The sequence below is a fragment of the Pseudophryne corroboree genome, chromosome 5, assembly GCF_028390025.1.
Source record: "Pseudophryne corroboree isolate aPseCor3 chromosome 5, aPseCor3.hap2, whole genome shotgun sequence".
In the NCBI taxonomy this organism is placed as follows: Eukaryota; Metazoa; Chordata; class Amphibia; order Anura; family Myobatrachidae; genus Pseudophryne; species Pseudophryne corroboree.
In genome coordinates, this window is record NC_086448.1 from 674,979,036 (window position 1) to 674,993,883 (window position 14,848).

The 14,848-nt window shown below is 43.3% G+C and overlaps 1 protein-coding gene across 1 annotated transcript in view; it reads right to left on the reverse strand.

Moving 5' to 3' along the window:
- The window catches only part of LOC134929651 (epidermal retinol dehydrogenase 2-like), a 134,650-nt gene that overhangs the window by 17,705 nt on the left and 102,097 nt on the right, over positions 1-14,848 (reverse strand). The window contains exon 5 of the mRNA XM_063925232.1: positions 11,471-11,615. Coding sequence (XP_063781302.1) covers positions 11,471-11,615 — 145 coding nt within the window. The remainder of the gene's footprint in view (positions 1-11,470; positions 11,616-14,848) is intronic.

Genomic DNA, 14,848 nt, shown 5'->3' on the forward strand with positions numbered 1-14,848 from the left:
CGGTAAATCTTTTTCTCCTAGTCCGTAGAGGATGCTGGGCGCCCGTCCCAGTGCGGACGAAATTCTGCAAGACTTGTATATAGTTTTTCTTACATAAGGGTTATGTTACAGTTTTGATCAGTCTCGGGCTGATGCTGTTTTGTTTCATACTGTTAACTGGTTCGTATATTCCATGTTATACGGTGTGGATGGTGTGGGCTGGTATGAATCTTGCCCTTAGGTTAACAAAATCCTTTCCTCGTACTGTCCGTCTCCTCTTGGCACAGTTTCTCTAACTGAGGTCTGGAGGAGGGGCATAGAGGGAGGAGCCAGTGCACACCCATATCTAAAGTTCTTTTTAGTGCCCATGTCTCCTGCGGAGCCCGTCTATTCCCCATGGTCCTTACGGAGTCTCCAGCATCCTCTGCGGACTAGGAGAAAAAGATTTACCGGTAGGTTTAAAATCTTATTATATGATACAATGATGTTCGGCACTCCTTATTAGAGATAATCAATTGGCCACGGTGCCCTCCACATGCAACGTGTACAAAACTGAATAGATAGGTGGCACTCACGGGTATTTCGGTGAGAGACTGGTGTATTTAAAAAAATCGCTTCAATAATCCAACGTTTCGGGGCATAGCCCCATTGTCAAGGCTATGCCCTGAAATGTTGGATTATTGAAGTGATGTTTTGAAATACACCAGTTACTCATATATATATCCTTTTGTACAAAGAGTTGCACTCACAATTCCATCATCCACAGCTGCTGGGGTACATAATCCAGAGACCCTCCAAGCCAGGCAAAGTCCCAATAATAGAAATATACTTCAAAGAATGCACTTACCAGTCTATGTCCATGGTGAAAAAGGGTGGATTTAATACAACCTCACATCATTTCCAGGGTCAAGGTCAACGTTTCGGTCCTTACCAGGACCTTTGTCAAGACCAAAGTCACAGGCTGCCACCTCCCCTGACAGCTGCTGTGGATACCTGCCATTCATGCTGAGTATATCCAGAAAATCCTCCTGCATTCACGTTTGCTATTGAGACGATGTATGCCAGAGGCGCTCATCGTGAAGGAGGTATTGGAGACCGGAGCTGTCAGCTGAGCAGGAGTGTTGAAGCCGGACGTAGCCACAATACAGAAGCGTTTCCTGGCGGTTGGAGCTCACCGCCAAGAGACGCACCCGTCCTGGCCAGCAGTGGAGAGCATCACAGGTACGGCTGCACACTGCTCACTCCTGCTGGAGGACATTTGTTTAATTAGAACACAGCCCATTACAGCTTCTTTCTCAGGGCTTAAACAAATAGGAACGGTGCACTGAACAGCATTAGTTTCCAGGACAAGGAATACAGGTGGTCATTCCGAGTTGTTCGCTAGCTGTTTTCGGTCGCTGCGCCGCGATCAGGCAAAAAAAGGCATTTCTGCGCATGCATAAGCAGCGCAATGCGCACTCGCGACATACTTTCACAACGGCCGTTGCGGTTTCACACAAGGTCTAGCGACGCTTTTCAATCGCACTGCTGGCCGCAGAGTGATTGACAGGAAGTTGGAGTGTCTGGGAGGTAACTGACCGTTTCGGGGAGTGTGTGTAAAAACGCAGGCGTGTCAGATAAAAACGCAGGAGTGGCTGGGGAAACGTAGGCGTGGTTGGGCGAACGCAGGGCATGTTCGTGACGTCAAAACAGGAACTAAATAGTCTGCAGTGATCGTAAGCCCTGAGTAGGTCTGGAGCTACTCTGAAGCTGCACAAAATTATTTTGTAGCCGCTGTGCGATCCTTTCGTTCGCACTTCTGCTAAGCTAAGATACACTCCCAGAGGGCGGCGGCTTAGCGTTTGCACGGCTGCTAAAAGCAGCTAGTGAGCGAACAACTCGGAATGAGGGCCACAATCCACTATAATGGACATTGAGATACAAAGTTTTTAGTCTGGAGATACAATTCATTGAATGAGGACATTTTTATACATTATATCTGGATTCAATACAGGAAGAGTCACGTGGCTATACAAAAAATCCATTTGATAATATCTTTATGTATAACACTGGATGCCGTTTGAGGTTGTCGTTTTAAGTGATATTAAATGTCTGTTTATATAAGTTTTTTTTAATGTTTACATAAAAGAAACTTTCTATATACATATTTCTATTATATTGATGTGGTCTCTAGTCATTTCATGCACCTGTATTTATAGCGCATAAAAGTCACAAGTAAAATATTGTTTTTTTTGGTGCAGCTGAAGTCAGCTGCTACTAATTGCGCTGTGTGAACACAGACACAGCTAGACTGAATTGCTGCTTTGTGTGTATATATATATATTTTTTTTCCTATAGATTAGATTATTTGTATGCAATTATTATGCATTAGCGCCTAGATAAGTTTGGTGATTATATCTGAGGTAGAGCCAGCCCATCTTGTGTGTACATGTTGGAAGACAACAGAATAATAGGGCCTATGGGGGTAATTCTGAGTTGATCGCAGCAGGAACTTTGGCCCTCATTCCGAGTTGATCGGTCGCAAGGCGAATTTAGCAGAGTTACACACGCTAAGCCTACGCCTACTGGGAGTGTATCTTAGCATCCTAAAATTGCGACCGATGTATTCGCATTATTGCGATCACAAACTACTTAGCAGTTTTAGAGTAGCTCCACACTTACTCTGCCTGTGCGATCAGTTCAGTGCTTGTCGTACCTGGATTGACGTCAGAAACACACCCAGCGTTCGCTCAGACACTCCCCCGTTTCTCCGGCCACTCCTGCGTTTTTTCCGGAAACGGTAGCGTTTTCATCCACACGCCCCTAAAACGCCGTGTTTCCGCCCAGCAACACCCATTTCCTGTCAATCACACTACGATCGCCGGAGCGAAGAAAAAGCCGTGAGTAAAAATCCTATCTTCATAGCAAATTTACTTGGCGCAGTCGCAGTGCGACTATTGCGCATGCGCACTAAGCGAAATTTCACTGCGATGCGATGAAAAATAACGAGCGAACAACTCGGAATGAGGGCCTTTGTTAGCAGTTGGACAAAACCATGTGCACTGCAGGGGAGGTAGATATAACATGTGCAGAGAGAGATAGATTTGGGTGTGGTGAGTTCAATCTGCAATCTAAATTGCAGTGTAAAAATAAAGCAGCCAGTATTTACCCTGCACAGAAACAAAATAACCCAACCAAATTTAACTCTCTCTGCAAATGTTATATCTGCCCCCCCTGCAGTGCACATGGTTTTGCCCAACTGCTAAACAATTTCCTGCTGCGATCAACTTGGAATTACCCCCTGTATGCTATAATACTACATGACACTCAATTTTGGTGTTATAATTACTACTTAGCCATAGAATACAAAGAATAAACAGTATACCAAACAGAGTACCCAAGACCTCTTAGCAAAGAGAGGTCCTACCGTGTGTGGCAGCAGATATTACATGACAAGAAAATAGGATTTTAATACCTACCGGTAAATCCTTTTCTCGTAGTCCTAAAGGGATATTGGGGAAACTATTACGATAGGGTATAGACAGGGTCCAAAGGAGCCAGTGCACTTTAAATTTCTTCAATTGGGTGTGCTGTCTTCTCCCCTCTATGTCCCCTCTCACAGGCTGTTATAGGTAAAAACGTTCCCGAAGGAGAAAGGACATATATGAGAAAAGGAACATAACAGAAAAAGGTGGTGAGATTTACACACCAGCACACCACTAACATACAACAACCAGCAACGGCTGGTAACCACAACAGCAACAGCTGAACAGGTAACTATAGAACAAGAATATAAAAAAAATGTTTATTAATAATAAGATAAAAGATTATAATAACCTAATACTGGTATACTATACAGGTAGGACAAAACATATAGACAAACACAAAAACACAAAACATAAAAAAGGATGGTATTTTGTGGGGTAGATACACAGAATTGCTGAGATCTGCACAAGTGATTCAGTCTGCCGGCAGACTCTTGGATTTCTTCCCTTTTCAGCACCAGTGACGGAGAACTTTTCTGCATACCAGGGACAATCTTTGCTCACTACGGACACCTGTTATGACTGTGAGTAAAACTGCTCTCGTATACAACATTGACTTTGATTTCTGGACATAAGAAACGGATTTACATCCCAGCAAAGGGTGTTTTATAGAAACATTCAGGCACTTATACTCGTGCCTCATTCTCCAGTTAATCCATTTGGACTTTTATTATGGGGGACGAGTAAAATGCAATTCTGTGTATCTACCCCACAAAATACCATCCTTTTTATGTTTTGTGTTTTTGTGTTTGTCTATATGTTTTGTCCTACCTGTATAGTATACCGGTATTAGGTTATTATAATCTTTTATCTTATTATTAATAAACATTTTTTTATATTTACATGGTTCCTCTTGATTTTGTATATATTGGAATACAGTTTTTCACTAAAATGTGCCACTTGTAAAGCTATATGGTAAGCGCAGTGTAACACACCCACATTTTCATTGTCTATATCGGAAGGGAGTGTGGATCCCCTCCATTTGCTTGCACAGCTGCTGCCTAAATATAGCTGGTGATTAAGCGCAGCCCTCACCTCTACCCATTCCAACTATAGAACAAGAACCTGCAGAAAAGTCCACGCACTGAGGCGAGCGCCCAATATCCCTTATGGACTACAAGAAAAGGATTTACTGGTAGGTATTAAAATCCTATTTTCTCTAGCATCCATAAGGGATATTGGGGAAACTAGTACGATGGAGAACTCCCAAAGTTTCCAGAATGGGCGGAAACGTACGGAGACTGCTGCAGCACCGCCTGCCCACACTGGGTATCCGCTTTGGCCAGGTTATCAAATTTGTAGCACTTATCTTGTAGAGTGGATCTTTAGAGACTTAGGAACAGGTAAGGCTGCCGACACATAGGCCTGTTGGATAGTAAGCCTAATCCAAGGAGAAATGGACTGCTTAGAAGCAGAGTAACCCTTTTTCTGCGCATCATAGAGCACGAACAAGGAATCCGTTTTTCTGACCCGAGCTGTGTGCTTGACATAGATCTTCAAGGCATGCACAGCATCCAATGCCTCCAGAGGAGCAGAAGCGTCAGAACTAGACGGAACCACAATAGGCTGATTCAGATGAAACGCAGAGACAACTTTCGGCAGGAACTGTTGTCTAGTCCGGAGCTCCGCTCTGTCCTCGTAAAAGACTAAGTACGGACTTTTACATGATAAGGCCCCCAATTCTGAAACACGTTGAGCAGAAGCCAGGGCCAGTAACATCACCATCTTCCACATGAGGTACTTATCTTCCACCGTCATCAGAGGTTTAAACCAGGAGGACTGTAGAAATGCCAACACTACATCCAAATCCCAGGGTGCCGTAGGTGGTGCAAAAGGTGGTTGTATGTGGAGTACCCCTTGCAAGAAGGTCTGAACTTCAGGCAACACTGCCAATTTCTTCTGGAAGAAAATGGAGAGGGCTGAAATCAGGACCCTAATGGAACCCAGACGTAAGCCCTTATCCACACCAGCCTGCAGGAAATGTAGGAAACGTCCCAAGTGAAATACTGCAGGTGGATTCATGCATTTCTCGCACCATGAGACATATCTCCTCCAGATATGATGATAGTGTTTAGACGTCACAGATTTACTGGCCTGAACCATGGTAGCAATAACCTTCTTGGAAAGGCCCTTGTGAGCTAGGATATTCCGGTCAACCTCCATGCGGTCAAACAAAGTCGCCGTAAGTCTGGGTAGACGAACGGTCCTTGTTGAAGAAGATCTCTTCTGAGTGGTAAAGACCAAGGGTCTTCGGACATGTCCAAAAGATCCGCCATTCATGCTGCCCTCCGAGGCCAATCCGGGGCAATCAGAATTGCCTGGACACCTTGATTCCTGGTTCACTCTAGCACCCTTGGGAGCAATGGGATCGGAGGAAACAGGTAGACTAGCCGTAACGGCCAAGGCGACGCCAGTGCGTCCACTGCCCTCGCCTGAGGGTCCCTGTTTCGTGAGCAATACAAGGGAAGTTTCTTGTTGAGATGAAAAGCCATCATGTCTATTTGTGGACGCCCCCATCGGTCGATGATCTGCTGGAACACCAGATAGTGGAGCCCCCACCCCCCTGGGTGGAGATCGTGACAATTCAGGAAGTCCGCTTCCCAGTTGTCCACACCCAGAATGAAGATTGCTGACATGGCTCTTGCATTTATTTCCACCCAGAGGAGTATCTTTGACACCTCTCGCATGCAGGCCCTGCTTTTTGTGTCCCTCCTTGTCGACTGATATATGCCACCGCCGTGGCGTTATCCGACTGCACATGGATTGCATGATCCATGAGCAGAGGAGAGGCGTGAAGCTGAGCATTGTAGATCGCCCGAAGTTCCAGAATGTTGATTGGAAGGAGGCTTTCGTGGGCTCTGGAACTGCGCCCCTTGGGTGACAGCTCCCCATCCTCTCAGACTTGCATCCGTTGTGAGGAGGGTCTAATCCTGAATCCCGAAACTCCGGCCTTCCAGGAGATTGGAGGACTGTAGCAACCACAGGAGGGATATCCTGGCCTGAGTTGACAGCTGAATCATCAGGTGCATCTGTAGATGTAAGCCGCACCCCTTGCTCAGGAGATCCAACTGAAATGTTCTGGCATGAAACCTCCCATACTGGATCGCCTCGTATGAGGCAACCATCTTTCCTAACAATCTTATGCAAAGATGTACGGACACTCGAGTAGGTCGGAGCACCATGCGGACCATCTCCTGAAGTGTTTTCACCTTGTCCTCTGGTAGACCTTCTGGGCCACAGTAATCAGCAACATCCCCAGGAACAGGAACCTCTGAGTTAGCTCCAGGTGGGACTTCTGTAAGTTGAAGATCCACCCATAGTCTGATAGACGATGGATGGTGCTGTCAATATGGAGCAACAAAAGCTCCCTGGATCTTAAGTTTATCAGAAGATCACCCAGATAAGGGACCACATTGACCCCCTGGACCCAGAGTTGAAGCATCATCTCCGCCATCACCTTTATGAATACCCTTGGGGCTGTAGACAGGATTTGGAAGAGATTGTCTAGTAGGGCAAACCGCAGGTACGCCTAATGAAGCGGCCAAATCGGAATATGGAGATAGGCGTTCTTGATAACCAAGGAGACCATAAATTTCTGTTCTTCCAAGCCCGCAATCACTGCTCGCAGTGCCTGTTGTAACGTAACTTGCAAATCCTCCAAAGCTGGTAAGCTTGATTTGAAAAATCGTTGAGGGGAGTAATGTCGAACTCGAGCCTGTAGCCCTGAGAAACGAGATCTCTGACCCAGGCATCCTGGCAGGAAGTCTCCTAGACGCGGCTGAAGTGACACAGTCGAGCTCCCACCTCGAGATCACCTCAGGGTGGGTGGGCAATGTCATGCTGAGGCCTTAGTGGAAGCAGAACTGGTGGACTGTTCCTGAGAACTAGCGCTTGCATGCCGCGCTTGTGGTCAACCGCACTTTGAACCGGGGGACCCCCCTAGCGGGGTCCCTGGTTTGTACTCACCACCGATGTCACCTTCAGGCAGCGTTAGGGGTGTGCGGCGTACTGCGGCTGTGACAGCCAAGGCGCAGTGCCCCACTGAACAACAACCCCTGAGGACGGTGTTCCTGCAGCGGGGAAGTGGCTCTGCACCTCGTAAGGCTGGTGACCGCCCTCCCTACCTAACTCCCATGGTGCAGGTGTGCTGTTGCCCAGACAGCATACCGAAAATAATAAAAGATTAAAGAAATTGAAGAAAACTCTCTGGAGCTGCAGATATGTGCATCCTCTCCTGAGGGCACTTTTATCTAAACTGCCTGTGGAAGGGGGCATAAAGGGTAGGAACCAGCACACCCAGTTGAAAAAATTTAAAGTGCACTGGCTCCTTTGGACCCCGTCTATACCCTATTGTACTAGTTTCCCCAATATCCCTTATGGATGCTAGAGAAATATAGATTTATACACACATTTATTTTATTTTTTAGCGCTGCGGCTGCCGCATCTTCATCTGACACAGCTCCCCCTGAGAGGTAGCAGTATGTTTTACTACATATATGTCCACTACAATTGAAAAAGGCAGCACCCAATAGAGGGTGTTGTGTTCCCTGTGGGCTATAAGCTAAGGGAACAGTGGATGACTGGTGCAGAGCAAGCGTAGGACATTTCATTGTTACAGGCAGAACAGCCACTTAAGGGGGTTAACCCCCTCCGGTTAGCAGGTAACCTTGAGAGCCCAACCTGAGGTACCAGGAGGGCTTACAGTGTAGCCCCTGAGCGAGGGTTACCGACAATGGAGCTGACGCTAAGCCCAGCCTTCCAGCGTATATTTAAAATGTATGCGGCAAAGAAAGAGGGGCATGTTAATATAACTGGCACCTGCAATGCTAGTAGTTACCTGACTATGGCACCGCTATGTAAGAAGCCGGCGCTAGTATCTTGCAATGCGTCTGTGGGCTGTTTACCTTGCTGTGCTGCTGAAGATGTCAGGTGTCCTCCAGGAGAGCGCGCACCACTGACAAGGGAAATTGTCTGCCTCCTGGGCTGCAAGCAAGCTAGCAGTGATAATGGGGGCCTCCTGTAATAACAGGAGGCCCCGGCGCAGCTACCTGAGCGGGGTGCGGGAAGTGCCGTGCCGCCGCAAAGCCCCGCCCCAGCCTGATCCCCACTCATTTTTAGTGCCGGTGTACCCGAGATTTACATGGTGCACTGATGGTAACTGTACTGGACAGGATGTTGTGGCCGCCATGCCCTACCGCAGCGCAGTGAGCGGGGAATCTGTTAGCAAACAGGCTGAGGGTACCGGCACCTACCTGCCCACAACCCTTGCTAATCATGGGTGGTGGGTGATACTTACCGCTGCCTAAGCCGGTTGGTGTGCGGGAGGCCGCGGGACCCCGACACTAGCTGCAAGGGACCAGGCTACAAGTCTCGTGGACTGTGAAGGGTCCCCTCGACGGAATCCCACGGTGTAGGCAAACTGCAGCAGCATGCAGTCTGCCTGCAAAGACCATTCTCAAGAAAAAATATAATATAAATACAAAATAAAACAAAAATAGGGCTGGAGACAACCCTCTGTGCACCCGTCTCCCTCGGGCACTAATCTAAAAACTGGGCTTGGGAGGGGTCTAGATGGGGAGGAGCCTATGGCACATCTTTGAAATGTAAAGTGTTAGGCTCCACCCACTCACCATCTGTACCCCCAACGTATACACTCCAGTGTCCACTAGTGGATGAAGGAGAAACATAGGAAAACAAGACATTATCATTGTAGACATTTTGAGTATATTACGAAATTGAACACCTTGATCCGAGCAGTCTCTCTAGTTTTTGGGAACAAAAGCCTGACTGAAGGATGTCTAAAAAGAGTATAGGCAAGTTTCATAAGACACCTGGAAGAGCATAGGAATTGAGAGATGGGTGAATAATCGGTATAGCAGTAAAAGCTGGATACATAAATAACTGGGGAGGTTGATATTGAGGCTGCAAGGGAGGCTGATTACAGTCCATAATGATCAACTGATTTGTGTTAGTATAGGGTCACGTGGACAGAGAGAAGAGGGGAGGAGAATCAATAAGGTCAATCTATTACAGTAGTGTTGGTGAAAGGGATGGGAGCTGGTTTTGAGTGCATGGGCCATGACCCAGGACTATTATTATTAACAGCAGAGCTGTGAGGCAGCTTCAAGTGGGGGAGCTCTTCTGGCAACTGCTAGAATTACCAGATGCCAGTCCACGACTTGCTCTTATTCCAAACCAAACCAAAATTATTTTATTACATGATCGTTTGTGCATTACCCTATACAGGTTGAGTATCCCATATCCAAATATTCCGAAATACGGAATATTCCGAAATACGGACTTTGTTGAGTGAGAGTGAGATAGTAAAACCTTTGTTTTCCGATGGCTCAATGTACACAAACTTTGTTTAATACACAAAGTTATTAAAAATATTGTATTAAATGACCTTCAGGCTGTGTGTATATAAGGTGTATATGAAACATAAATGAATTGTGTGAATGTATACACACTTTGTTTAAGGCACAAAGTAATAAATAATATTGCCTAAAATAACCTTCAGGCTGTGTGTATAAGGTGTATATGACACATAAATGCATTCTTTGCTTAGAGTTAGGTCCCATCACCATGATATCTCATTATGGTATGCAATTATTCCAAAACACGGAAAAATCCGATATCCAAAATACCTCTGGTCCCAAGCATTTTGGATAAGGGATACTCAACCTGTATATATATATATATATATATATATATATATAGTTGTGCTCATAAGTTTACATACCCTAGCAGAATTTGTGATTTTCTGGCCAGTTGTCAGAGAATATGAATGATAACTCACAAACTTTTCTTTCACTCATGGTTAGTGGTTGGGTGAAGCCATTTATTGTCAAACAACTGTGTTTACTCTTTTTAAATCATAATGACAACAGAAACTACCCAAATGACTCTGATCAAAAGTTTACATACCCTGGAGATTTTGGCCTGATAACATGCACACAAGTTGACACAAACGGGTTTGATTGGCTACTAAAGGTAACCATCCTCACCTGTGATGTGTTTGCTTGTAATCAGTGTGTGTGTATAAAAGGTCAGTGAGTTTCTGGACTCCTGAAAGACCCTTGCATCATTCATCCTGTGCTGCACTGACGTGTCTGGATTCTGAGTCATGGGGAAAGCAAAAGAATTGTCAAAGGATCTGCGGGAAAAGGTAATTGAACTGTATAAAACAGGAAAGGGATATAAAAAGATATCCAAGCAATTGAGAATGCCAATCAGCAGTGTTCAAACTCTAATTAAGAAGTGGAAAATGAGGGATTCTGTGGAAACCAAATCACGGTCAGGTAGACCAACAAAAATTTCAGCCACAACTGCCAGGAAAATTGTTCGGGATGCAAAGAAAAATCCACAAATAACATCAGCTGAAATACAGTGGTTGGATGCACAGTAGCTAATCAAACCCGTTTGTGTCAACTTGTGTGCATGTTATCAGGCCAAAATCTCCAGGGTATGTAAACTTTTGATCAGGGTCATTTGGGTAGTTTCTGTTGTCTTTATGATTTAAAAAGAGTAAACACAGTTGTTTGACAATAAATGGCATCACCCAACCACTAACCATGAGTGAAAGAAAAGTTTGTGAGTTATCATTCATATTCTCTGACAAATGGCCTGAAAATCACAAAGTCTGCTAGGTTATGTAAACTTATGAGCACAACTGTATGTATATATATATATATATATATATATATATATATATATATAAATAAACATTTTTACAAAATAGTAGTATTGCCATAATCTCTTACTTGTGACCTCTACCTAATAGGTAACACTAAACTAGTAGGAACATTTGTGTAACATTGGGACTTTAGTATGTCCATAAACATTTCAGTATACAGTTCCAAAACTTAGGTGGCCAGCAGTTTTCATTGATGCTGTACATGGTATAAAGTGTCTCCATGTCAAGGCTTACACCAGTCAATGGTTTCTCTTGAACAATTAGTACTTACTTTGTTGAACATCCATCAGCCATTCCAGTGTTTATGAAATACGGACAAACAATTGTGGTCTTCACTCCTGTTTTCCCCAGAGCCAACATTTCAAGGCCCACCGATTCAGCAAAGCCGATAGCTGCAAACTTACTAGTACAATAATCTGCAAGAGAAAGACAATCACGTCATCTGTGGTTATCTAATAAGTTAGCTAAAGCCAGATTGAATAAAGCAAAAATATTGGTAAATATTACAGTATTTGAAAAAAAAAAAAAGAAAAAAAAACCAACAACTTATGCTCCTTATCACCATCTACTAAATAAGTTACTTTCAAATATAAATTTCTAAATATTTTATATGAAATAACACATTATGTCCACAAAGGGGATGTGGTCAAAATACCGCCAGTCAGGATCCCAACAGTCAGAAGACAAACAGCAGGATCCTGACAGAGAGAATCCAGACAGATCCCGTTGTTAAGTAGTAGGGTTAGGAACTAAGGGGAGAGTTAGGGTTAGGCTATGGGAGTGCGGCATGTTAGGGTTGTCTTCTGTCTGTAGGGATCGTGACTGCCAGGATTTCATACCCATGCACCACAAGTAGACCAGACAGATCATAGTAACTGAAGACGACTTGGCAGCCTATAGTTATACTTTTCTATTACTACCAGGTTCAGCATGTCTCCTTTTCAATTTAATATGTTTTTTACCCAAGGTAATCCTGTGATCACACAAACATACCACCTGAGTGCTAACTATACCCACCATATAGAAAAAAAATAGAAGATACAGATGTACACTCTAAACACTGGTAATCAGAACAATTACAATAAACTCTGCAATGTAACATGAAGTACATTTGATGTTCTTAGCATAATTATTAGTCAAAACATATGGGCCTATTTACAGTACCATGGCCAGATGACCTCATCAGGTGGGTCCCTAACATTCCTAAAGTTCAAGTCCTGGACTTGAACCTTAGGAATGTTAGGGACCTACCTGATGAGGTCACCTGGCCATGGTAGTTGGGCCAAAAATATTTTGGCCAAAAACTATGCTAAGAACCTCAAATTTAAGTCATGTTAAATTTCTTCCTGTGTAACACTACAAGTCTAAAAATAGAATTACCTCTTATTAGGTTTAGAATTCGTTCTAATCCAAGAAAGAGCCCCAACAACAAACCTGGGATGTATATCTAAAACTATCCTTAAAAGATTGCTGGGTTCACCTACTCAGTATCTATAAATATGAGAAACCCTCACACAGCGTCAACTGTACAATTTGTATCACTGAATTTGTCTTTATATAGTTTTAAGTTACCCCCCAAGTTGTGCAGATGTTTAATGGGCCCACCAATGTGTTAGAGTGGTCCTTACTCTCTTGTTTTTTTTATTGAATCATTCTTTTTATAATATTTCATATTTTAAACATTTACAAGAAAAAACATAGCATTCTCAATACAAGAACATCACATTCTCAATACAATAATAACTATTACCATACGTGTCTTATACATATTTATCCCACACATACATATACCCCCCCCCCCCCCCCCAAAAAAAAAAAAAAAAAGAAAAGGGTGAAGGAAAAATTGCTTACAAGTTATCATTTATCTCCCAGATGCACCTTGAAGGAAACTTTTAGATGTCTTTTAAGATACTATATAGTACAGTAGCTATCTTAATTTCCTCTTGTTCTCCCTAATGATCCTCCTCTCCTACTTTAAATCATTTATTACCTTAAGCTCTGTATACTTTATAATTACATTAAAACTATAATTGATTTATAAAGTGTATTCTACATAAAAATAAAACAGTGTAATATAGATTAACTTCCTCCATAATAAACAAAAAAAGTAAATTCCATAACCAATAAAGTGTATACAGCTTGATGCATTAGTACAATACCGTGCACAAGTGGAACCGTATTTCATAAAGATTTAGTATAAATTACAAATATACCCTTACAGTGTATAATAAGTAAGCTAAATTCAATACATATTCTAATACTATATGTTATATGAACTGTACCATTTATCAGTACCCCTTGTATTATTTAAGACTACTAAATAAACAAAGTGTGCCAGCCTACATAGTTGATTGTACCGGGAGCCCCAGATGAATCCAAATATAGTACATAGGACTGTGAAACCTCAGTCATATTTACATTCAAATTGTACTCTATCAAACCTTAATCTTTTCTTTTAACTTCCACATAGCCTCCTCCAACAGACAATTCCTCTTGTGCCTGGGAGAAAATGGCACAAGAGGAAAAAAAAGAAAAAAAATGATCACATTATCTTTTTATATACAGACTGCTTCACTCAAGCACCCTTTAGCTGTAGTTCCTAGTTTTATAAGTGGCTTGTTATTGTTTAATCTTCTATCCATTTCCCTTTCATATATCTATTTTCACACAGCTCACATTTCATCCGTTATTTCAATTAACATTTTCAAGTTGACAGATATCATCCCACTGTGTACTCCCAGACCTCAAATTACTCCATTTATCCCATTTCTCATGGAATTTACCCATAGCACCTCGGGAAGCATACTGTACATAACTCTTTCGTGTCTGATTATACCGTTTACCAATGCCCTTCACTTTACTACTTCCGGAGGATTACTTTAGCCAATGTAAAAAGGCAAATTATGTAGCTATACACCACGTAGGAGTAAGGGGTCTATTTACTAAGCCTTGGATGGAAATAAATCTGACGGAGATAAAGTCCCAACCAATCGGCTCCTGTCATTTTTCAAACCCAGCCTGTGTGACGTGGCAGTTAGGAGCCGATTGGCTGGGAATTTATCTCTATCGGATTTATCTCTATCCAACGCTTAGTAAATAGACCCCTTAGTTTCCTTCACACCAAGGCCAAGTACACATGTTCTCAGGTTAACCCAGCAGTGATGGAACCACATACCATATATTCCTCCAAACTTGTTCCCCCAAAAAATATACCAATAGGCACTGCCACAACATGTGCCAAAATCCTGCATTATCCAGTTTACACCTAGGGCATAAGTAGTTATCTCGTAAAGCTGCTTTGAACATAGATAATGGCGTGTGATATACTCTATGAAGCACATAGAAATGTACCTGTTGGTATCTCACACATGCCGTGGCCCCCACTATTGAACTTAAAACACCTATCCACTGTTCATTGGAATCCAGCCCAAATCGGCTTCCCACTTCAATTTAAGGGGCAGATGTATTAACCTGGAGATGGCATAAGGAAGTGATAAATGCAAGGTGATACACGCGGGATCCGGTCTGAAGATCAACACTGTCTAGGTCGACAATGTTTAGATCGACCACTATAGGTCGACAGTCACTAGGTCGACAGGGTCTGAAGGTTGACAGGGTTTCTAGGTTGACATGTGCTAGGTCGACAGGT